The sequence below is a fragment of the Callorhinchus milii genome, unplaced genomic scaffold (assembly GCF_018977255.1).
Source record: "Callorhinchus milii isolate IMCB2004 unplaced genomic scaffold, IMCB_Cmil_1.0 Scaffold18, whole genome shotgun sequence".
In the NCBI taxonomy this organism is placed as follows: domain Eukaryota; kingdom Metazoa; phylum Chordata; class Chondrichthyes; order Chimaeriformes; family Callorhinchidae; genus Callorhinchus; species Callorhinchus milii.
This window is the reverse complement of record NW_024704759.1, coordinates 1,971,545-1,995,626: the sequence shown is the minus strand read 5'-3', so window position 1 is coordinate 1,995,626 and position 24,082 is coordinate 1,971,545. Positions and strand designations below refer to the sequence as shown.

The 24,082-nt window shown below is 43.7% G+C and overlaps 1 protein-coding gene and 1 non-coding gene across 2 annotated transcripts in view; one reads left to right on the top strand and one right to left on the bottom strand.

The window, feature by feature from the left end:
• LOC103188616 (E3 ubiquitin-protein ligase Itchy) overlaps positions 1-21,112 on the bottom strand; it is a 39,863-nt gene extending 18,751 nt beyond the window's left edge. The window contains exons 1-4 of the mRNA XM_007908657.2: positions 20,883-21,112; positions 7,402-7,491; positions 5,584-5,725; positions 3,819-3,943 (exon numbers count right to left, since the gene is read on the bottom strand). Coding sequence (XP_007906848.1) covers positions 3,819-3,943; positions 5,584-5,725; positions 7,402-7,471 — 337 coding nt within the window. The 5' untranslated portion in view covers positions 7,472-7,491; positions 20,883-21,112. The remainder of the gene's footprint in view (positions 1-3,818; positions 3,944-5,583; positions 5,726-7,401; positions 7,492-20,882) is intronic.
• On the top strand, positions 15,073-15,146 carry trnat-ugu. The gene has a single exon. It is a non-coding gene; the product is annotated as a tRNA-Thr (tRNA).
• Positions 21,113-24,082: the final 2,970 nt, after the last annotated feature.

Sequence of the window (24,082 nt, the reverse complement as noted above, 5' to 3'; positions counted from 1 at the left end):
ATTCTCGCAATCTTAAGGCTGCCCAGTACTCCAGACTGACAGCCCGTGTCTGGGCCTCACTTCATACTCCAGATGAACGATACCCGAGACTACACTTAGACGAACCTCAGGGACAAGTGACTCTCGTAAAACCAATACTAAACAGGGACTGGCGTCTGGTAAACCCTCAGACCCAACCAGTCATACACAACAGTAGTACTGATGATACAGAGACGACAACACCCATCCAGGCATTGTTTCATACTCCAGACTAAACAGTAGACCTGGGATCACACCTTGACATACACTGGAGAGATCACAGAACTATCACACAGCATCACAGAGAGAGTGGCTCCTGTAACTCGACAGAAACAATCAGCTCTTAGCCCAGCACCTCACTTGTGCTGCCGACCACTACTCTTTCACTTTTAATGGTCGCTTTCTTACTGTGGAGAAAATTCCCTCACCCCTGTACGTATCCATAGATACAGTAGAATTGATATTGATTCCACTGGGAAGTGTGTTGAGCCTCTACACAACTCCAACTATTCCAAAGTTACATCTTTCTTTGATGTGTTTCTAATTCCAACTCCTCTTGTCACAGAGATAGCCCTCACCCTTCGCAGGCTGCTTTGCAGAGAGAGATCGGGACAACTTCTGGGCAGCCTTCCACAGCCTGCATGTTTCTCAGCCTTGAGATAGGCAGGTGTCTGAGGCTGCAGCATTTTCTTTCTGTGGTCCATTGTTCTTACATCTATGTTCAAGGACCCGATTGCTCATTAACTGAGAGGAGTGAACATCTTCCCAGGAAAATATGAAATGTAATCAGAAGCTAATCTCAGCTCATCCAGCAAAGCTACTTTTAACCGTTTAACTATCAAACCTTCTGGAACATTCGGTTGCTGTTTGAAATATACCAGTGTATCTGGAGGTGATAGTCAATATATTTCAACACCCCTCAATTCACGACTATTTGTGGGACACTTCTGGCTGCCACATTTCACCCACAAAATGCAGTCAATTCACTTTATAATATATTCCATGAAGTGCTTTGACATAAGCAACATAAGGCGCTATATCAAACGCAAAGATTATCATTTTCTGTTGCAGAGAGCACATTTGAAGACATTGCAATATCGCAAAGCTAATGCAAACGACAATCTGCCCAATTAGACTAGTTCAAGATATTTATAAGTGTGTGAAAAAGACTCTTCTATCGTGATGTTCCAATAATGGTGCTAATCTCCGGACAAAACCTATTTAAAGTTTTACTCGGTGGCCACCAAGAAATCTACTGAAACTTGACTTTGAAATCATACCGATAAAGATCTGAATGTGATTCAAGTGCGTGGGAAACGGGCTCAAAGCCAAGTGGATTGTAACGGTGTTTAGATATCGCCTCTGTGGCTGAACACGTGAAACCCAAGCTCGAGCAGAGAATCACGGGCTTGGGAGAAGCCTCTTTCATTGTTAACAGCACAAAGAACACAGAGGATAAACTCTGTCCCATAAGCTTGAATAGAGAGAGTGTATTCAATGAAGTAGTGTGAAAGACCTGAGAATGGTGAGTGAGTCAGAGCTTTCAAAATAAATTGAGAACTGGAAAATCTGCAGTGAGAGGAAACCACACCTACATAGATGCTGATGTTTTTTAAATCTGTAGACGTGACCTTAGTGTGTGTGTGTGTATGTATGTGTGTGTGTGTGTGTGTGTGTGTGTGTGTGTGTGTGTGTGTGTGTGTGTGTGTGTAGGTAGGTAGGCACGCATCTATTTATTTATAAAGAAAATACTGTGCAACCTTCACTTTGCGTAAGGCAGATTGCAAGTCTCATTAATACTGTGCCACTCCATGGGCATGGAGTGTGGCGCTGAAATTAACGTGTTTACATCTACCTTGGGTAGTGTCATACTCACAGAAAAAATTATGTTAAGATGCCCTTTGCCCTCAAAAAAGCGATTGACTTAACTTGTATCTCGCGATTTGTTAGGGCTGTTACACCTCTGCACTTCGCATTGGAATCCCGTACGCAACCTAGGGGTCAGGTTCGACTCCCAATTATCCTTCCTCCCCCACATCCGGTCCCTCACCAGCACCATTTTTTTCCACTTCCGACACATCGCCCATCTCCGCCAATATCCAACCCAAAAGCTAATTTCAGGGCTTAGCAGGAACTCTTAAAATTCCGAGTGGCCCAGACCTTACCTTGATGGATTTAATACAGGAACCTCACTGCTATTTCCATTAGTTCCACTTTGTGAGCTGCCCGAAAGAGACATTGGTCCATGCCTTTGTCACCTCTCAGCTGGACTATTCAAATGCCTTCCTCGCTGGTCTCCCCTCCACTAGCATTCATAAAATCCAGTTCATCCAGAACTCTGCCGCCTGCATTCTTACCCGCACCAAACTCCGCTCCCCGATCACCCCAGTCCTTGCCAGACTGCACTGGCTGCCTGTCCCAGAGAGGATCGACTTCAAGATCCTCACTCTTGTCTTCAAATCCCTCCACTCCTCTGCACTCCCCTACCTCTCTGACCTCCTCTCTCCTCACAACAGTGCCCGTTGCCTTCGCTCCACTAGGTCTGGCCTCCTCCTTGTCCCCCGAATCCTCTGCTCCACCATCAGCAGCTGTGCCTTCAGCCACTACACCCCGAGACTCTGGAACTCCCTTCCTCACTCCTGTCGCCATGCCCCCTCTCTTCCTATTTTTAGGTCTTGACTGAAGACCTTTCTTTTCGACCGCGCCTTTGGTCACCTTCTTCCCCCTCCCCCTGGCTCGGCCCCGGGATCCGTTACTGTGAAGCACTCTGAGACGCCGTCCAGCGTGGAGGGCGCTATATAAATCCAAGTTGTTGTTGTTGTTGAGTAAAATGTCAGCTTTACTAGTGCTACCTGTAAGATGCTGTTCAGAAATTCATTACATTTTAACAGTAGGCAGGATGAAACAGTGAGCAAGTTTCCTTGCTCCAAACGCCTCTGTTTACCTAGCAGTAAGTAGGAACCCGGATATTAGTCGATTGGGTGGGGGATCTCTTTCTGGGGATAATAATTGGGGGGAACTCTTTCGGGGGAAAAGGAGGAGGCCAGACCCGGTGGAGCGAAGGCAACGGGCACTGTTGCGAGGATAATAATCACTCAAAAAAAATTTGGGTCACTCAATCCATGACTGTTAGTGGAACACTGCTTTCGCAATTAATGCTGCGTTTCACCCACAAATATACACTCAATTCACTTTACAGTATCTTCTGTGATGCACTTTGAGACGCCTAGAAGACATGATAAGGCGCGATATCAAATGCAAGGATTATTATTATTATTTTCAATCAATTCCACCATCCTGGACTGCCTCAAAAATTCATCAATCTTAAAGGGTAGGGTGGTCCTAGCTGGACAAGCAGCAGGAAAGCTTGCCAGACAGCAATACTGCATGTGGTCTTAGTTGGTTAAAACTCCAGTAGCATCCCAAGCCTTGGCTTTTGCCAACCTGCACCTAATACTTTCTGGAATTAGGTAAGCAGGATGTATCTCTCCCGGGAGAGAGTGCGCATTCCATCCAACAATCTATCTCTGGATTCTCCATCTGTAGGTAGGGTGCATGGAATTCTCAGCTTGGTTTGTGTACTCTTCAATACGTAAATGGGTTTCCTCATGAGTCAGACCAAAAAAAACTGATTGTTACCCAGAGGTATCTCCAATCAGAACACAGATTACTGGTGTGGCTAGTCAAACAAGTTAGAATGTACACACACACAAACAAACAAAGGAACAACATACCAGATCTGAGAGTTAACACTAATTGTTTGAAATCGAAAGACCAAAAATGAAGAAAGGCAAACTCACATTTCATGTCGTTGGCCTTTAAGGTGCTGCAGACGTCCAAAGTGGCAAATCCTAACAGAACATCGGACTTCAGTGTCTGATGGCTCCACACTCGGAAGTTGATCTTGCTGAATGGCGTTACAATCCTGTGAAAGCAAAACCACGTTTAACATTTCAGGACATTCTTCTTCCCTTCACACCTCCCTCCATTTCATCTGAGTCCCGGCAGGACGCAGGATGAAACGTTGGGCAAGTTTCCTTACTCCAGGTGCCTCTGTTTACCCAGCAGTAAGTAGGAACCCGGTTGTTAAAGACGATTGGCAGATTGCCTTTCCGGGGGTAATAATTCCTTCAAAAGAAATAATAATTTGGTCACTTAATCCACGATTGTTTGTGGGGCAGTTGGTTGCTGCGTTTTGCCCACAAAACAGTCAATTCACTTTACAGTATATTCTGTGAATGCTTTGAGACATCTTGAAGACGTGAAAAGGCACCATATCAAATGCAAGAATTATTTTTCATAACCCATATATGTTATATCTCTGGATGTGAAACACAAAAATATTGCTCAAGGGGCCTGCAAACGTTTCTCAAATAGAGCACCCGGCTTTCAGCAGCCAAAAGGTTGGACCACCCTCCCTAAATAATGTGGTATGTAATCATGAATTGAATCAAACATGATGGAAAAAAATCTTAAGGATATTTATCAGAAAAACTGGCAGTGAATTGATTTCCTGTATTAAAGATATTGGAGTGGCTAAGCCATGCACACTCCCACCTCACCAAGCCAGTCAGGAACCTAGGCGTCTTGTTTGACCCTCAACTGTCCTTTCTCCCCCACATCCGTGCCATGACCCAATCTGCCTTCCCCAAGCTTCGCAACATCGCTCGGCTCCGGTACTGGCTCACCCCTCAGGCTGCCGAAACCCTCATACCAGCGTTCATCACATCTAGGCTTGAGTACGCCAACTCCTTGTTGGTCAGCCTTCTCAACTCTTTTCTTCACAAGCTGCAGATCTTTGTAGCTCAAGTCTTCTCCCGAACCAGGTTCCGTGACCCTATCAGCCCCATCCTCACCTGGCTCCCCATCCCTCAGAGGATAACAGTTCAAAATCCTCATCCTCACCTCCATGACCTTACCCCAACTACCTCTGTGACCTGCTAATCCCTTATCAACCTGCCGCTCCCTCTGCTCAGCAGGCTCCGACCTGCTCCATGTCCCCAGCCCGGCCTGCCCTACAATCCTGCCCAAGAAAGATTTTAGCTCAGTTAGATTCAAAATCCTAACCCTGCTACATCAACAATGGTCCAGAGACAAGATGATCTATATAGCACCATTAAACCTTCAAGTGGTAAGCAGGAATGCATAGTGCAGCAGCAAGCACTGCCTTTGGTGGGAGTTACAGGAAACTAAACTAGATTCCATAATTGAAAAAGGAGTTCCATGAAGTTACAAAAGTTATTATTCCACTAGTCTTCATCTTACTGACAAGGTGAGTAGCTTTTTCCATGTATGCAAAGAGAAACTGAGAAACTTATCCATATTTTTATTTGCAAATCTCAACAACTTGCATTTATTTATAAAGCGCTCTTCACAGAGTAATGTTGAAGTGCTTTGAGACGTCTAGAAGACATGAAAAGCGCTATGTCAAATGCAAGGATTATTATTATTGAGTAATGTTGAATGATTTAAAGAAACTGTGCACAACATCCCCCTTCTCAAGACCCCATTGAATGTTCAGCTACATTGACAGTGACAGCATATGTGTCAAACCCACAAACTTACACTGTGATGTGCTGTTTCCACTTTGGGTTGTGTGTGTTGGTAACCTTCTCTGTTTTCTTTGACTGGCCATCGACTGCCAACTCCACATAGGGACTGGGTCCAAACCAGTTCTTCCTATTTTCCCTGAGCTTCGCACAGATAACTGTTGGAAAAATTGACAACGGTGTTATGTTTAATATGTAGAGTCTATAATATCAGAATGCTGCACAGGAAATTGTTGTAAATTACATTAACTATTTAAAAACAGATTGCTTTTTCAGGGTAATAATTCCTTCAAAATAAATAAAAAATAATAGTAATTTGGTCACTTAATCTATGACTATTTGTGGGACTCTGCTGCATGCAATTGGCTGTCGTGTTTCACCCACAAAATATAGTCAATTTACTTTATATTCTGTGAAGTGCTATGAGACGTCTCGAAGACGTGATAATTTCCCACCAATGACCCTAAAGCGAAAAACTGATTCCTGGGGGATTGCTGGCCAGGCTACTGGGAGAAATTCACTTCTCTTTTGAAAAGTTGTGGAAATTTTAACATCTATTTGAACAGGTGGACAGAACGTCGGTTTATCGTCTCAGCTGATTGACAGCACCTCTGACAACGCTATACTCTCCCAGTACTGGACTGGAGTGTGAATGTAAAGTTCCAATATGAGGCTTGAATCTACAGTCCATATATGAGAGTGCTACTGCCCGAGTCAAGGTGATGACATAATATTTAAAGGCGACAATATGCATTGATTTTGTGCTGAACTGGCATGTTTAAAATTAGGATTTTAACAACCTGCTAATTAAACTTGGTTATTCCGCAGTGATTCACCACAGCATAAACCCGCAGTCCAACGTAGTGAAATATACAAACACCAACCAACCAACAAACCATAGTTGGTTGGGTCAAACCACGTCAACCAACATGTGGAACGGTTTGGACACACATTCTCATGTCAGGGTTCTGATGAATCAGAAACTGCTGGAAATTCACTTTTGTGGTTAGGGTAATTTCTGAATTCTGATGAGATTACTTCCGAAACAGAAAGTGCAGGCTGTGCAGAATAGACACATGCTCCTGTTCTGCTACAGCTTTATTGGTTACGTATGGGACAGTGATACCCAGAATAGATTCACTATCCACTTCAATTGTTCCAGAGGATAATGCTCTACATGTATACTGATACAAATCTACCAAGAGCTTCTATGAACCACCTGGAAATTATAACAGCCTATACCATAGGGCAAAACCAAGATTATAAGAAAATATTTCATCACCACCTCACAACGGCACATTGTGTGCATGATAAGTAGCCCCAATTCTCAACTATTACAAGTGGTCTCAATTTGCTGTTCCAAAGGGACAGAGATTTTATAAACAGCTGGTGTTCATCCCCCCTATTGCCTTTCTTCTGTAAAGTGTGCTGTTGAAGAGGGCAGTACCAGGCTCCTCAGACGCCTGAAATTCCACCTAATTTTAGTTAATAGTTACACCTTGCCTTAGACAGTTACCACAGTTCTTAAAAAGAACCGGCTGCAAACCAAAACAGAAATTAAGAATTTTCTGCAATCCTGCACAATCTTAAGTAAAGACAAAGTGACCTCAGGAACCAAACATGGTCCAACAGAAGGGATAGACATTCACTTGTCAAGGTTATCAGGAATATCATATCAAGAATGGTACTGAGGTGAACTACCCAGTGCTCATGTAACTGTGCTCAAACAGGAGACGGTTCGACCTGGAACAGTGGGGGCAAAGGAGAAAAAATTGAAAGGCCGGGTGGTCAGTTTAACTGTTGGAAAACCAAAAATTACTCTTTCAAAACCAACCTGTTATGCGAAGCTGTGACTTCATCGTGTGACTGCTTACTGACCCCAACTGTGGACCATTTGTGGCCATGGCTCAAGTGATTATGATGCCTGAAATATAACATAAACTAGGTCAAAAGTGTACACAAAACACAAAAAAGTTAGAAATATACAATTATGGCGATGCCTTAAGAGAAATCTGGTCACAATGAATTTTGCAATTATTTTACGTACTGAGTAGAGAATTCAACTCAGTGGAGCATCAGCGCATAATGTAACAGATTCCATGTCAATTTAAGTTTATGGCCAACATAATTGGTAGTCCAAGAATACAACCACCAATCTGTCAGCACTCTTACTGTCTCACCAGGATAATCATTGCCCAGAAGCCCAGGCTACAGCTAACCATATCCAGCCCCAACCTCAACCCCGCACCAGACCTGTATGTGTTAATGTTTTCTATAATAATCGTTCATTTAATTTACAGTAGTCCTCATAAGTTGGGACCGTACATATATGAATTATACAAAATATGAGTTATGTGGAACTTATTAATAGGAAATTCAACGGGACTTGGGCAGATGTACGACAGGCGATTATACGCTTTGTGAGTTTTATTGAAGTACTTTTGACATTGACGGGGCATTTCAACGCGTTTCACAGAATCCTCTGTAATTCATAAGATTCATAGAATGTTATGGTACCAGAAGGAGGCCATTCGGCCCATCGAGTCTGTGCGGCTCTTTGACAGAGCAAATCACTTTCACTAACCCCAATCACCAGCTTTCTCCCCATAACCCTGCAAACCCGTCTTCCCCAGATACCTATCCAGTTCTCTCTTAAAAGCTGTTATCGAATCGGACTTCACTGCCCTTTCGGGCGGATCATTCCAAATTCGAACAACTCGCTGAGTGAAAAAATTTCTTCTAACCTCCCCTCTGCTTCTTTTGGTAGATATCTTAAGACTGTAACCACGGATCACAGACACACCTACCAGCGGAAACAGCTTTTCCTATCTAGTCTGTCAAAACCTTTCATGATCTTGAAGACCTCTATCAGGTCCCCGCGTAACCTCCTCTGCTCTAATGGGAAAAGTCCATGCATAGTGACTACTTTGTTGGTGAACGTTGTACGTCAAATTAGATAAAACGGGTAAAAATTTTTTTACTCTTGAACATTTTCCAGCAAAGAAAACTTGGAGGTTGTGAAGTCTTGAAAGTGATGAGTCACTTTTTGTACTGTGTGTTACAGTAACACTGTGTGTTATTTACCCCATAGCATGTGAGGTGGGTGGAGAGGGAAGAAAGGGAAAGGCAAATTAGAGGTATTGTACTCCTCTCCCCCTCCCCAACTCCCCATTGAGCACCGCATAGTAAACGATCAGAGAGCAGTGCTTAGGGACATCACACAACGGGCTTACAGTTAAAGATTTTCAGGAACTGGGCATAACCACATATTATGTTCTCCTAAGCTGCTAGTGTTGCAGGATATTATAGAAATGAAAGGAATGAATACCTTTCCTCACTCAGGATATATACCATTCCTCCTTTGCTAAAATTACCGCAGGGAAATTCTGATTTAAAATTTAAGTTTTTTTAATTAAAAAAATCAACAATTTGGCATCCTTGTCAGCTAATTTGCACAATTAGTTCACACCAAATATTAAACTGGTTTGGGTTTGAATTATGAAATCATGCATATAAAACTGCCCAAGGGCACAGACACAGCTGAAACCAGGTGAACCATATGAATACCAACAGCTCAACAGGATGCTATGAAAGCTGCATCATACAACAGGCCTACAATTAAACATTTCCGGGAATGTTAACTCAGAAAGGAAGGAGGGAATTCTACACATTCTTCCCATCAATGTTTATTCTTGCTTCCTTCCAGGCCCCCGTCAATGAATCACAGAGCCCATTGCAATGGGCATAGTGCGGATTTCAGCAGAACAAGACAGAAATGTTATCTACAATTCGACCACAGCCACTATGGGAAAAAAATGTTGAATATCCTCAGAACAGATTGCACTCCCAAATGATTCAAGCGGTTTGGGAAAATGCAATTGCAGAGAAAAATTGGCCAATGTGGCTTTAAAGTCATAACGAGCTTGATAATGACTGCCTGTAAAAAGGCCTGAACTCTTATGAACCCAGTTATGACAGTGCTACTTGCTGCTGCTATCAAAGGAGCTCGCAAGACATTATTCTGAAATGTCATTAAAATTGTTAACTATTTACCTGAGCAACAGTGGTTATAACTTCCATCTGATTTGAGAACTTACTGCAATAACCATAGCACAATACATCTACATCAAGACAAGATGGGACAGTCTTAAAACTGTAAAAAAAAGAATTTCCAAACAAACACCAATTATTTCTTGCACAATCAGTAATCAACAACTAGACTTGGAGTTGAGGTAAAGATCAGCCATGATCTAACTGAATTACAAAACAGGCTCAAAGGGCTGAATGGCCTACTCTGTTCCTATGTTCCGAAATAATAATATAATAATAATCCTTGCTTTTGATATAGTGCTTTTTTCACGTCTTCTAGACGTCTCGAAGCGCTTAACAGAATACAATGTATATAAGTATATGTATATATACACACTGTATATAAAGATAACCAAAAAGGGTATTTAAAGCCAAGTCAGTGGGCAATTTAAGAAACTTCTCTCCAAGGGAAAGACAGGAGGGTTGACATACTGGAAGGGGGAGATCAAGCAGGCTGAAAGACCTTTTTAACCCAAACATCTCGTGATTGCCCACATTCTACCCATTTGTGAGATACTGCTGTGCGCAATTGGCTGCAGCATTTTACCAACACAATACAGTCGATTCGCTTTACAGTATATCCTGTGAAGTGCTTTGAGACCCTCAACAACAACAAAATGAAATTTATAGAGCGCCTTTCACGTCGGGAGGACGTCCCAAAACGCTGAACAGTCTGATGTCGGGGCCGGAGCTTGGGGGAGGGGTGGTGTAGGGATGATGGTGATGGAGAGAGGTGGGAGGGAGACCAAAGGCACGGTTGAAGAGAAGGGTCTTGAGGCCGGCCTTGAAGGAGGCGAGGGAGGAAGCGAGGCGAAGGGACCGTGGGATGGAGTTTGAGTGTGGGGGCAAAGAGGCTGAAAGCCCGGCCACTGATGGTAGGGCGGGTTGGGCGGGAGACATGGAGCAGCCCGGAGCCCGCTGAACGGAGGGAGCGGGCAGGTTGGTAGGGAATCAGCAGGTCAGAGAGGTAGGAGGGGGCAAGGCCATCAATGGCTTTAAAGGTGAGGACAAGGATCTTGAACTCAATCCTCTGGGGGATGGGGAGCCAGTGGAGTCGGGTGAGGGTGGGAGTGATGGGGTCACAGAGCCTGGTACGTGAGAGTACACGAGCTGCAGAGTTTGGGATGATCTGCAGCTTGTGAAGGGAAGAGTTGGGAAGGCCGATGAGAAGGGAGTTCCCGTAATCGAGCCTTGATGTGATGAATGCGTGGGTGAGGGTTTTGGCAGTCTGAGGCGTGAGGCAGTGCAGAGTCTGGCAATGTTGCCGAGGTGGTGGTAGTCATGGCGTGGATGTGGGGGAGAAAGGACAGTTCAGGGTCAAACAAGACACCCAGGTTCCTGACTGGCTTAGTGAGGTTGAGTGTGCAGCCGTGGAGGCTGATGCTGCCAGCGCCCGAGGTGCAGAGGCATTGGTGTGAGTCAATCAGGAGGGCCTCGGTCTTGTTGAAAGTTGAGTTGGAGAAAGTTGTCCCTCGTCCAGGACTTGATGTCGGACAGGCAGTCGGTCAGGACCTCAGTAGTCCTGGAGTTCAGGGTGGAGGCAGAGAGGTAGGGTTGGGTGTCATCCACATACATGTGGAAATTTACCCCATGTCTGCGGATGACGTCACCAAGGGGGGGCATGTGGAGGGTGAAAACATGATAAGGCGCTATATCAAATGCAAGGATTATTATTATTTGAGATCTGGTACAATAACAGAAACAGTTGTTTATTATAGCAACCGGTATTATTTTGCACATATCCTTTACGAGAAAGTTTTAAATTTTCCTTATTTGAATTTGGTATACTGTGGAACTGATGGGACACCAACGTACAAGGTCATTGATGCATTGGAGGGGATTCAGAAGAATTGAATAATAAATCTAAGATATAAAATTTTGGAAGATATCAAAGCAACGCTTTGAACCCGTTCCCAATTAAGTCGATCAAGAAGAGAGGCAAAGTAAATCAGACCGTTTAAAGGGATAATGTGGATGTAACCAGGTCACTTAAATTATAGAACTAAAGGGACTGGTACAAACTAATGAGCTTCATGCAGGTCAACAACAATTTCCCAGCAACATCCCTTTTTAATTAAATTTGCAAAACAACAAAACTGTTCCACATCACTACAATGTAATGTGTGAACAGCTAGAAAAATAATTTTGCGGTGCATATAGGCTTAGAAATGGAAAGGGAATTGAAGACTATTTCAGAATCTGCTATTTCCCTTTCAAATGTAGTATTAAAAGGTTAATTAGGTCTGTCCAAATTTTACAGACGCACTTGAATGTAATCCAATAATCCTCCCGTCCGGTTCACTTTGTGAACTCCATAAAATTGCTGACAAAGAGAGTGAATGGGATCAATTCAGCTTTCTGACTGCAAGGTCTAGATAACTACAGACTTACTGCAGGGTTTTTTTTGAAATAAAACATTAAAAACATCAGCAATTGTACCAAACATAAATAAACCATTTCTCAGTTTCTGAAACGCTAGAATACAATTGTCTGAAAACCCAGTACTAATGAACACAGTGGTCACAATTTCCCATTAATTGGTGTTCAAGTTAGAAATTAAAGACTGTTTCTGCATTACTGGACAAGGGAGACAGTTGGTTCATTCAGGCCCTAATCTATATTCTGTAATTTAAAGATAAAAATGTCGCTATTAGCTGAAGAGAAATTTCAAATTCTTCCAAACATTGTATTGTTTCATCTTACTTTTCTATACTCTTATCAGTACCATCACAGATCCCCCAAAAAACTGCATTTACATAGATAGCACGCTTCATGTAGGATAAAAAAGTGAGTTTCAATGATGGGGTTCGTCACCTGGCAAGGGAGAAGTAATAGGTGATGAGGTATGTGACCAAGAAGCATTATGAAAAGGAAGGTTTTAATGTGGGATTTAAAGACGGGTAGAGAGGTGAGGCAAAGGGGCAGAGTTCAGGCTAGTAGTTCGAGGCCCAGCCACGGGTGATGGTGCTTTTAATTTAACTCTTAAAAAGTAATGGCACTAAACTTTTGAATATATTACAACAACAACTTGGATTTATATAGCGCCCTCCACGCCAGACGGCTCCTCAGCGCGCTTTAACTTACGCTCGGATAGAAACACATCTACAGGATGGAGCAATGCTACCAAAACTCATAAAGTCTCCCAGTACAACTCTCAAATGCGACCATTAATTCTATAAGTTTAACCAGCTCCCGTAGTGGCTCATTGAGGAAATCTACCACTTCATTGTGCTGCTTAGCCTCCAACACCAGGAAAGTTTTCCCACAAGTCAATTCACGTTACAATATAGTCTGTGAAGCGCTTTGAGACATCTCAATGATATCAAATGCAAGGATTATTATCTATAATAATAATGAAAAGGAACCGTCTCTATCTGTCTGTCTGTGTATCTGACACACGCAATAACCGATTGACGTAGAAATTTATACATCGGAAAGGTCTTGCAACTGGCAGTGTCATGGGCATATTTTAAAAATGCGTTAATTAAGCCCCGAAAATGTGAGGTATGCATTGTATTCTGCAACTACGTAGCAACAGACAAAAGCACACATCGTTCAGAGAAATAAATCTATATTCTGCAACAAATTTATGGCACTTTTTTCTGGTTGTCACAGGAGCTTGAGTCCTCCCGTGTGGGACAGACAGACAGACAGAGAGAGATTGGAGATAGTGAGAGAGACTGGGAGAGAGAGAGAGAGAGAGAGACTGAGAGAGGGAGACTGGGAGAGGGAGACTGGGAGAGAGACTGAGAGAAAATATATTAAAGGAGTCCTCCCATTGAGTACAGAAGGCTAAATGGTTGTCTGAGTGTCAAACCCAGATGCTTGTCATAATATTGGATCCTTTGGTTGCAAGCGAAGCTGCAACAGGTATAGCTAGTTATATAAGTTACACAATCTCATCCAAATCTCTGCCGAGATGGCTGATCTCAGGTGTGGAAATGAAAGGCACATTAAAAGTTGGGGGGGGGGGGGGAGGAAGAGAAAGAAAAAGGGTCAAAGAAAAAAAAAATCAGCAAAAAGTTATCAATTCCTGTTCAGTGCCCATAACTAAACAACTGAGTCAAGGAACCTGCTGAAGTTCGATACCAACCCCCTAAGAAACTGCCACCTGTGCAAATCCAGATGCCTGGATAATAATCCTTGCATTTCATCTAAACCATCTCATGTGGCGTCTCTCAAGGCTCTGGCCTTGGTCCCCTCCTCTTCAATATCTACACGCTGCCTCTTGGTGACACCACCCACAGACATGGGGTCAACTTCCACATATATGCGAATGACACCCAACTCTATCTCTCGGCCTTCACCCTTGACTCCAGGACCACTGCTGTCCCTGACAGAAAGTCTGTCAGACATCAAGTCCTGGATGAGAGCGAACTTTCTTCAGTTAAACGTCAACAAGACCGAGGCTCTCCTGATTGGCTCCCGTCAGCACCTCCACAACTCAGGTGCTGAGAGCAACACCATCCATGGATGCACACTCCACCTTGCTAAGCCAGTCTGGAACCTTGGGGTCTTGTTTGACCCTCAACTGTCCTTTCTACCCCACATCCATGCCATGACCCGCTCTGCCTTCCCCTTCCTCCGCAACATTGCCCGGCTCCGCCACTGTTTCACACCGCAGGCCACCGAAACCCACATACACAAATTCATAACATCCAGGCTTGACTATGCAAACGCCCCGCTTGTTGAGCTCCCCAACTCCTCCCTCCATAGGCTGCAGATTATCCAGAACTCTGCAGCCCGTGTCTTCTCTCACACCAGGCTCCGTGACCCTATCACCTCCATCCTCGCCCAACTCCACTGGCTTTTCATCACACAGAGGATACAGTTCAAGTTCGTGGTTCTCACCTTCAAAGCTCTCCATGGTCTTGCTCTCCTCTACATCTGAGACCTGCTAACCCTCTATTCACCTGCCTGCTCACTTCACTCAGTAGTCTCTGGCCTGCTTCACATGTCCCCCCTCGCTCGCCCCACTATTGGCGGGCAGGCCTTCCGCCACTCTGCCCCCACTCTCTGGAACTCCATCCCGCAGTCCCTCTGTCTCGCCCCCTCCCTTGCCTCCTTCAAGACCCATCTCAAGACTCTCCTCTTCGACCGTGCCTTCGATCACCCTCCTTGTCCTCCCCACTTCCTGATTTCAAGCTTGGGTCCAAAATACTGACTGTCCAGCGCCTTAGGACGTCCTCCCGATGTGAAAGGTGCTAAACAAATGTAATTTTGTTGTTGTTGTAAACGTCTCAAAGCGCTTCACAGAATATACTGTAAAGTGAATTGACTGTACGTTTTGTGGGCGAAAATGCAGCAGCCAATTGTGCACAGCAATGTCCCACAAACAGTTGTGGATTAAGTGACCAAATTATTAACAACCGGGTTCCTACTTACTGTTCGGTAAACCGAGGCATATGGAGTAAGGAGCCCTGTAGCTCAGTGGTTAGAGCACTCGCCTTGTAAGCGAGAGAGACCTGGGTTTGATTCCCGGCAGGGCGAAACCTTGGCCAAGTTTCCTTATTCCACCCGCCTAATAATAATCCCTCAAGAAAAAAAACAATAAAATTGGTCACTTCAATCCACGACTGTTTGTGGGATACTGCTGTGCGCAATTCGCCCACAAATATACACTTAATTCACTTTACAATATATTGTGTGAAGCCCTTTGAAACGTCTAGAAGACGTGAAAAGTGCTATATCAAATGCAACAATTATTATTATTATTTACCCAACGTTTCGCCCTGCCGGGAATCAAACCCAGGTCCTCTCATCTGCAAGGCGAGTGCTCTAACCATTAAGCTACAGGACTCCACAGTACATGTTGCCAGCTTCAGAAAAGGATCAGAAATCTTGGGGCAGTGAGAATTACGGCAAACAGCTTTCAGTAAATCTTCACCTAAACAACAAGTCTATATGTTTATTCAGCATCATTCTTCATATTACAGGTGAATGTGATTACATAAACTGTAGTTCAAATTACATTTGAACACAGTATCTGACCAGCTTGTGATACTTGGGCCCATGAGCGACTTATCAAAGGATGTTGCAGTCGAACAATGAGTCAATGCCACCTGTACCCACGCAGCCAATAAATACTTTCCAAACAAGAGGCTACACTGTCCAGTTAAATTGGTGTGTTACTTGACTTGTTTTGACAGGACTATTTTCTCTCAATATGCAGCTGTAAAGATCGGATTGCAAACAAGTAAACAGCAAGTATCTTCAACATAGCTGTAGAGAAATGGTAAACTACATAATCATAATAAAACTCTACAGAATATATGGAACTTCATTTAGAAGCAGGTACCTGTTCTAACACTTCAGAACCTACCTTTCAACCATCAACCCTAAATAAATTGTCTATAGAGATAATAGAGAAGATTAGCACCCATTTGACAGCTAGATAGCTCACAGTTACTCCTTTTCCTCCATGTTCTTTCAGCTACCAAAGAATCATTAATTGAATGATGTGTATCTGAAATATACAACTCAGAAGCAGAATCATAAAAATTCAGGTGCACATTGATTTGTGCATTTGCCATCTGGGAAAATCAACTCATCACTAAAGTGAAGCAAGGTTTAAATCTTCCAGCTCCAAGTTGACAACAACAAACATCAAATGATCATGATACACAAACTGTCCAAAACTTATGCTGTCGTGGATTTCAGACTCTACTCCGTCTTCTGGGGAAAAGCTCTGGATACAGACTCCAACATAAACAAAGTAGAAACACCAGTCATTCAAACCTCCTTCCCTCCACAGTCAGCACATCCTTCTTTCCTCATATTCAGCTTCCTGACGCTACCTTGAGTGGAGGACGTTATATAAGTGCAAGTTGTTGTTGTAGGCGGTGCACAGAACAATAAAAAACTCGCTCACTCTTACATCTGTACTCGATCAAAAGTGGAGGGAGCTGGGGAGTCAGAGAAGTGGAAATTGAAACACTAAACTTTCAAATTATAATTAAGTGAACTCTATTTAATAAGGTTGTGTGGAGTCCTGCAGCTCAGTGGTTAGAGCACTCGCTTTGCAAGCGAGAGACCTGAGTTCAACTCCAGGCAGAGGGCGAAACCTTGGGCAAGTTTCATTACTCCACACAGAGCCTAATAATAATCCCTCCAAAAACGAAAAATAAATTGGTCATTTTCAATCTAAATAATAAAAATAATAATCCTTGTCCTGTACAAGGAGTCCTGTAGCTCTGTGGTTAGAGCACTCGCCTCACAAACAAGAGACCTGGGTTCAATTCCTGGCAGGGCAAAACCTTGGACAAATTTCCTTAATCCACACACCTCACAATAGTCCCTCAAGAAAAAAACCAATAATAATTTAGTCACTCAATCCACGACTGTTTGTGGGACACTGCTGTGCGCAATTGGCTGTCGTGTTCGCCCACAAAATATACAGTCAATTCATTTTGCAGTATATTCTGCAAAACGCTTTGAGACATCTCGAAGACGTGAAAAGCTCTATATCAAATGCAAGGATTATTATTGTATTTAATATAGCTTCTTATCACATCTTCAATACGTCTCAACGCGCTTCACAGAATACACTGTAAAGTGAATTGACTGTATATTTTGTGGGTGAAAACACAGCATCCAATTGCGCACAAGAGTGTCCCACAAACAGTCGTAGATTGAGTGAACAAATTATTATTAATTCTTTTAAAAGAGATTATTACCCTCGGAAAAGTGATCCACCGATCGACTAACAACCAGACGACTACTTACTGCTACATAAATAGAGGCTTTAATGCTGATCTCTGAAATGTGCTGCTCTCCATACAGATGCGTTAAATATGAAAAGGATACACAAATATTCCCGGTCTCTTAGCAATGCAGACTATTGTATGGCTTGAAGTATTTGTATATCACCTGCCTCAGTTGAAATCTGGAAAGATGAGACACTGCTTCCAAATGCTTCAAAGTATGAAAGCAGAATTACACTGCCCACTTTGAAATGTTTTCTTCCAGGACTGAAGTTGAGACAAGCAATGGTTAGCAATGTACAGACAGAATAATAATATGGTCACTCAATCCACGAATGTTTGTGGGACACTGCTGTGCGCAATTGGCTGCAAAGTCACTCTACTTTACAATATATTCTGTGAAGTGTTTTGAGACATCTCAATTAAGTAATAAGATGCTTTATCAAATTCAAGGTTTATTATTATTATTAACTGAACCCACTGAACTCTGCTTCTCGGTACTGAGCATAGTTAATTTTTAAAAGATAATAATAATAATCCTTGCATTTGATATAGCGCTTTTCATGTCGGGAGGACGTCCCAAAGCGCTTCACAGAACACACTGTAAAGTGAATTGACTGTATATTTGTGGGCAAACGCGGCAGCCAATTGCGCACAGCAATGTCCCACAAACAGTCGTAGATTGAAAATGACCAATTTATTATTGTTTTTGGTTTTGGAGGGATTATTATTAGGCTCTGTGTGGAGTAAGGAAACTTGCCCAAGGTTTCGCCCTCTGCCTGGAATTGAACTCAGGTCAAGATATAATCACCTGTTTAACGACACCGAAAATGAAACAACAATTTACAGTAAGTTAAACATTAAAAAGTTGTTATGGAAGCTGTTGTATTAAGATGGATTTATACAGCTAAATTATTATCATTATTATTACAGTAGCGAACGCCATGTCAACGATGCATGGGCATCAATCTGCAGTTGTTTACCATACCACTTCTAAGCAGATATTCATTGTTTGAAAAAGTTCACCAAATAATATGAACTGGTTTTGTTGGGAGTAAGTTTATTCACAGATCATTTTTTAAAGTTACAGTTTTTAAAAAAAAAATTCAAACACTTGTTTTTTCTGCTTTGTACACCTATGTACAGAATGTTTTACTACTGATCTCCCACATGATGACCATAGTCACTGTGTTGTGTTTTGCCCACAATATATACAGTAAATTCACTTTACAGCATATTCTGTGAAGTGTTTTGAGGCATCTCGAAGACATAACTAGGTGTTATATCAAATACAAGGATTATTAGTATTATTATTTCTGGAGTAATCAGTTAGTACCATGCTTTGCTGGGGTTGGGTGGCTCTGGATCTTCTCCTAGGCCAGTCCAAAGTCCTTGCCCTTGTTAAACTCAATGGCACCACTCTTACATGCAGCTGCCTTTTCTGTACGTCAGATCAGCAGTGAGGCCCATGAGTGTAGTTAGCAGATGCCAAAAATGTAAAAAAGGCTGTATTTCTCTGCTATAGGGAACATATAGTTTAGAACCTTTCTTTTCCTATAGCTATGGGGAGTATTTCAAACAATATTCACTGATATCAAATTATACTTCCTGTAGCTATGAAAAGAGTCCCCCATTCCCCTCTAAGCTTAAAGTACTAATATTGTGATATACTTCTTGTACAATATTCTCAATGTATAATTCAAGTTACTGACATCAATGACAGACTATAGCCACCAGTTCTTACAATGTTGTCTCCAGAGAGTATCTTCGTTAGAAAGTCCAAGGAAAATTTAAAATTTTATACTGCTTGAATTTGAAATATTGCAATGCACAAAATTACATTTTAATGTACTCTTAATGATCCCAGTTAACACACCAACAACAACAACATGCACTTATGCAGGGCAGTGTCTCAGAGCGCTTAACAATGACGGAGCCTGACTCCGAGCCGAGGAGGGGAGGTGGGTGTACGGTCGAAGAGGAAAGTTTTCGGGTGGGACTTGAAAAAGTGGAGAGAGTGGGCAAGGCGGAGGAATTGAGGGAGAGTGTTCCAGATTCAAAGTTATCACTTTCCATATACACATGCGCACACATTATCCTATTACACAAACATATCCTAGCTTCCGACCGTATTTTAAATTGATTACATGAAATTGTGACACGTGAAGCTAGCTAAAGTTGCCCATCTTTCATTCAACAATCTACCTAGCTAGTTCCATACAAGTTATAAAATGATCGATATTAAAGAGTCAAACGCTATCAGTTAACACTTACGTTGGAAATTCCTAGCAGACACGTAAGCAGAGCGAGAGAGAGAAATGTTAACATTTTGGACGACACCCTATATTTTGGCTGCCAAAAAAAAAAACTTTTTGCACCACAAGAGTCGAGATACATAATAGAAACTATCTCATCGAGCCCTAAAAGTGCATGACTGCGGTCGGGACTTTGCTACAGAACCAGACTGATTGAAACTGTTACAGCAAGCAGCACCAGCAGACTACGAGGAAACCTGTCGTTTTCAGTAGCTTAGGTTCAATAAGCCAAATACACTGCGACGTGTAACTGATTTCCGCAGCTGCGGGGCGGGTTTTGTGCCTCAACTGTTAACGCAGCAACTTTATAACACCCTCACTGAGTTTTTGCCAACATGTCTGTATGGTAAACAGCAGTGACTCGAGGGCACTTGTCTCTCAGGGTAGTGGCGGTGGTGAGAAAGGGTCGGGGGGAGGGTGTTATTTTTAGATTTACACACATCTCCCGCACCTTCCAAGCCCTCAGATCACACACCATATCACCAGGGCCTCCTTTCCACAACAATGTCAGCAGCTTCTTTGCCCCCTTCACACACTCACTCACTCACTCAGTCACTCACTCGCGCACAGTAAACTTGGAAGAAGCAACTACACCGCCCGGCCTTAACTCCCTACCCACCCATCACCCACCCCAGCTCTTCAGGAGAATGTTTCAAAGCTTTGTTTCTAATATATGAGAGACAGAAAGAGAGAGAGAGAGAGAGAAAGAGAGAAAGTGTCACCTCAAAAACAATGAAGTCCATGAAATATCCCTGAAGAGTCAGTCAGTCAGTCAGACAGACAGCTCCCCCCACCCCTTCCCTCCCTCCGCGAACATAAATCCCTACCTCGTCCTCCTGAGACAAGTCTTTTATTTTATTTTCCTTTTTATTATAGTTATCTGAATTTTGCGGGAGTGTAGTGGGGGTGTGTGTGTGGGGGGGAGGGGTACACATGAGGGGGTGGGGGCAGCCTAAACCTACGGGGTGTCGCCTAAATAAAAATCTTTAAAATATTTTTCTCAAGAATAAATAGAAAAGGAAATGAAAAGAGAGAAGAAAAAGCTCGTCACCAGGCGAGAGGTGGGGAGGGGAAGCCAAACGCCGCCCCACAAGCCGAGCTCGGGCCTGAGCTGCTCCCCGACGCCTTTAGGCCACACGAAGCCCCGGTTACAAACCGGTGTCGCCTTCACACCGGAGCAAACTGTCACCTCACAAACAATAAAGTACCTGAAATATCCGCGATATGACGGCTCTCTCTCTCTCAGCCACGAACACAACTCCGCCCTCCGTCCTTCTCCTCTTCTTTTCTCTCTCCGCCTGGCCTCCGGGCCGCCACAAACGCGGCCGCTCACCACGACCAACCACACTCCGTCGCCGACGACGCCGCCGCCGCCGCCATCTTGCAGCGCCTTCCCCGATCACATGACTCTCCCCTGGTGAGGTGAGAGGGGGCGGTGCCAGCGCTCTCCTCCCCGCCCCCCGTCATTGGTCAGCCGCCCCCGCTTGCGTCAGCGCGTCCCTACCCTCAAGCTTACGGGAGGTGGGGAGGAAAAGCCCCTGTCGTTCACGTGATTGGTCGGCGCCGGTGTCAATCAGACGCCCTGATTTGCATGTGCGTCATCCGGTCTCTCGCCCCGCCCCCATCCTCAGCAATGTGGCCCCACCTGCACTTGTTGCAAAGGTAGAAGTGCAAACAGCTCAGGTGTGCATCACCATCATCATCATCACCATCATCATCACCATCATCATCATCACCCTTGCACTCGATACTGCGCCTTATCACGTCGTCGAGACTCTGCCCCTCCAGCGCTTTGGGACGTCCTCCCGACGTGACAGGCGCTCCATAAATGCAATTTTGCTGTTGTTGTTGTTGTCTCAAAGAGCTTTACGGGGTACGCCGTAAAGTGAATTGACTGTATACTTTGGGGGCGAAACGCGGCAGCCAATTGCACGCTGATAATAATAAATAAATAATAGTTCATCATTTTATTATTTTTTAACAATACTGTATATTGTTAATAATTAAATTATTAATAACAATTAAATTATTAATAACAATTATTATTATTTGAACACTAATTCATCAGAATACATTTGAATATACAGCCCAGAAACAGGCCATTTGGCCCAACTGGTCTTCGCCAGTGTTTATGCTTTACATGAGCCTCCTCTGCCCTTCCTCACTAAGCCTATCAGCATAACCTTCAATTCCTTTCTCCCTCATGTACCCGTTGAGCTTTCCCTTAAATATTTCTAGGCTATTTGCCTCAACAACACCTTGTGGTAACGTGTTCCACATTCCACTACTCTCCGTGGGAAGAAATTTCTTCTAACTTCCCTATTTGATCTATTTGTGACTATTACTATTACTACGTTCCCCGATTACCCCAGTCCTGGCCAGACTGCACTGGCTGCCTATCGCAGAGAGGATCGATTTCAAGATCCTCACCCTTGTATTCAAATCCCTCCACTCCTCTGCATCCCCCGATCTCTCTGACCTCTCTCCTCAAAACAGCACCCGTTGCCTTCGATCCTCGGGGTCTGGCCTCCTCCTCGTCCCCCTAGTCCTCCGCTCCATGCTTGGCGGCCGTGCCTTCAGCCACTATGCCCTGAGGCTCTGGAACTCCCTTCCTCACTCCCTTCGCCTCGCCCCCTCTCTTCCTACTTTCAGGTCTCTTCTGAAGACCTTTCTTTTCGACCGCGACTTTGGTCACCTTCCTCCCCCTCTCCCTGGCTTGGCCCCGGGATTCCTTACAGTGAAGCGCTCTGAGACGCCGTCCGGCGTGGAGGGCGCTATATAAATCCAAGTTGTTGTTGTTGTATTTTATATTGATGGCCCCTGATTTTGGTCTCCCCCACGAGTGGAAACATCTTTCCTATGTCTACCCTATCAAAACCTTTCATCATTTTAAAGATCGCTATCAGGTCACCCCTTACCCTCCTCTTTTCAGGAGATGGAAATAATGATGATAATAATAATCTTTGCCATTGACACAGCCCCTTTATCACCTCCTCAAACCTCACCCGGCTTGCTGTCTTGCTCAGTCACAGTTGAGCGTTCTGGCACGCTACCCTGCATGAGGGGGTGCTATATAAATGCTAGTTATTGTTATTCTTGTTGTGATTGATAGAGCACTTTATCATGTTGTTGTTGCAATTTTCACCGGGATTCCCCATTCCTCACCACAAGATGAGTCATTCAGGGCTTGTAAGAATCAATGATTCACCTGGTCAAAAATATCCCCAGAAAAATAATTAGCATTCACTGTATGACTGTTTATTTGATATTTCCTGTACAGTATATGCAAGTTGGCTGGCAAGTCGGAATAACTGTGGCATTGGACTTCCCAAATCTTCCCTTCACAAGCTTCAAATGATTCTGAACTCTGCAACTCATGTCCTCTCCTACACTAAGCACCCTCACGCCACTTCACTGGCTTCCCATCCCCCAGAGCATCGAGTTCAAGATACTCGTCCCACTTTTAAAGCCATCCTCGGTCTTGCTCCTTCCTACCTCTGTGACCTACTAAAACGTTACCAACCTGCCCGCTCCCTCCGCTTGGTGGGCACTGGCCAGTTCCACATGTCCCTGCTTTGCCCTCCACTCCACTATTGGCAGTCTGGTCTTCAGCCTTTCTGCTCCCACCCTCTGAAACTCCACCCCAGAGTCCCTCCACTTCATCCCTGCCTTGCCTCCTTCAAGGCCTGTCTCAAGACCCTCCTCTTTGACCATGCCTTCGATCACCTTCCTACCCCAGTCCTCCTGGCCTCTATCCCTCTTGATTCCAATCCCCAGTTTAGGTGCAAATCCTTCACTATCCAATGCTTTGGGGCATTCCCTCAACATGAATGGCACTCCTAGTTACAGTGTACAGGCAATATTAATTGGATCACCGTTGAACACGGTGCAAGGCAATGTGTTGTAGTTGTTGGAGATATACATAATAGGTGTTTATTTCAAATGCAAGGATTATTATCATATTGAACAGATTTCAACACTGGACCCACATTGTACAGCACATTAATGCCTTTTCCTGCTGTTATTTTGAATGTTTTCATTCAAAAGATATCTAGACCTTTCCTCCCCCCTCCCCCCCCACTCTCCTACCTCATCTTGAAAGAAATGAGTCATTGCAGGGTTGGGTACTGCATGAAGCAATATTAAAACTATGCATCCACAATTACCGTCTACCGATGGCAGATTAGTCCATCCTGTTTCTCCTGCTCTTTTTAATGTTTTTGATTTTAGGTTATTTTTAGATATTTGGCAGTTTCTCTCCCAGTTCACATAAACACGCACTTACCCTCACCATCACCAGGAGAGAAGACATGGGTGCGTCAGCTTGGCTGTGCTTTACTGGTGCTTTACTGGTGCTGACTGCCTGTGTAATAATAATAATCCTTGCATTCGATATAGTGCCTTACCA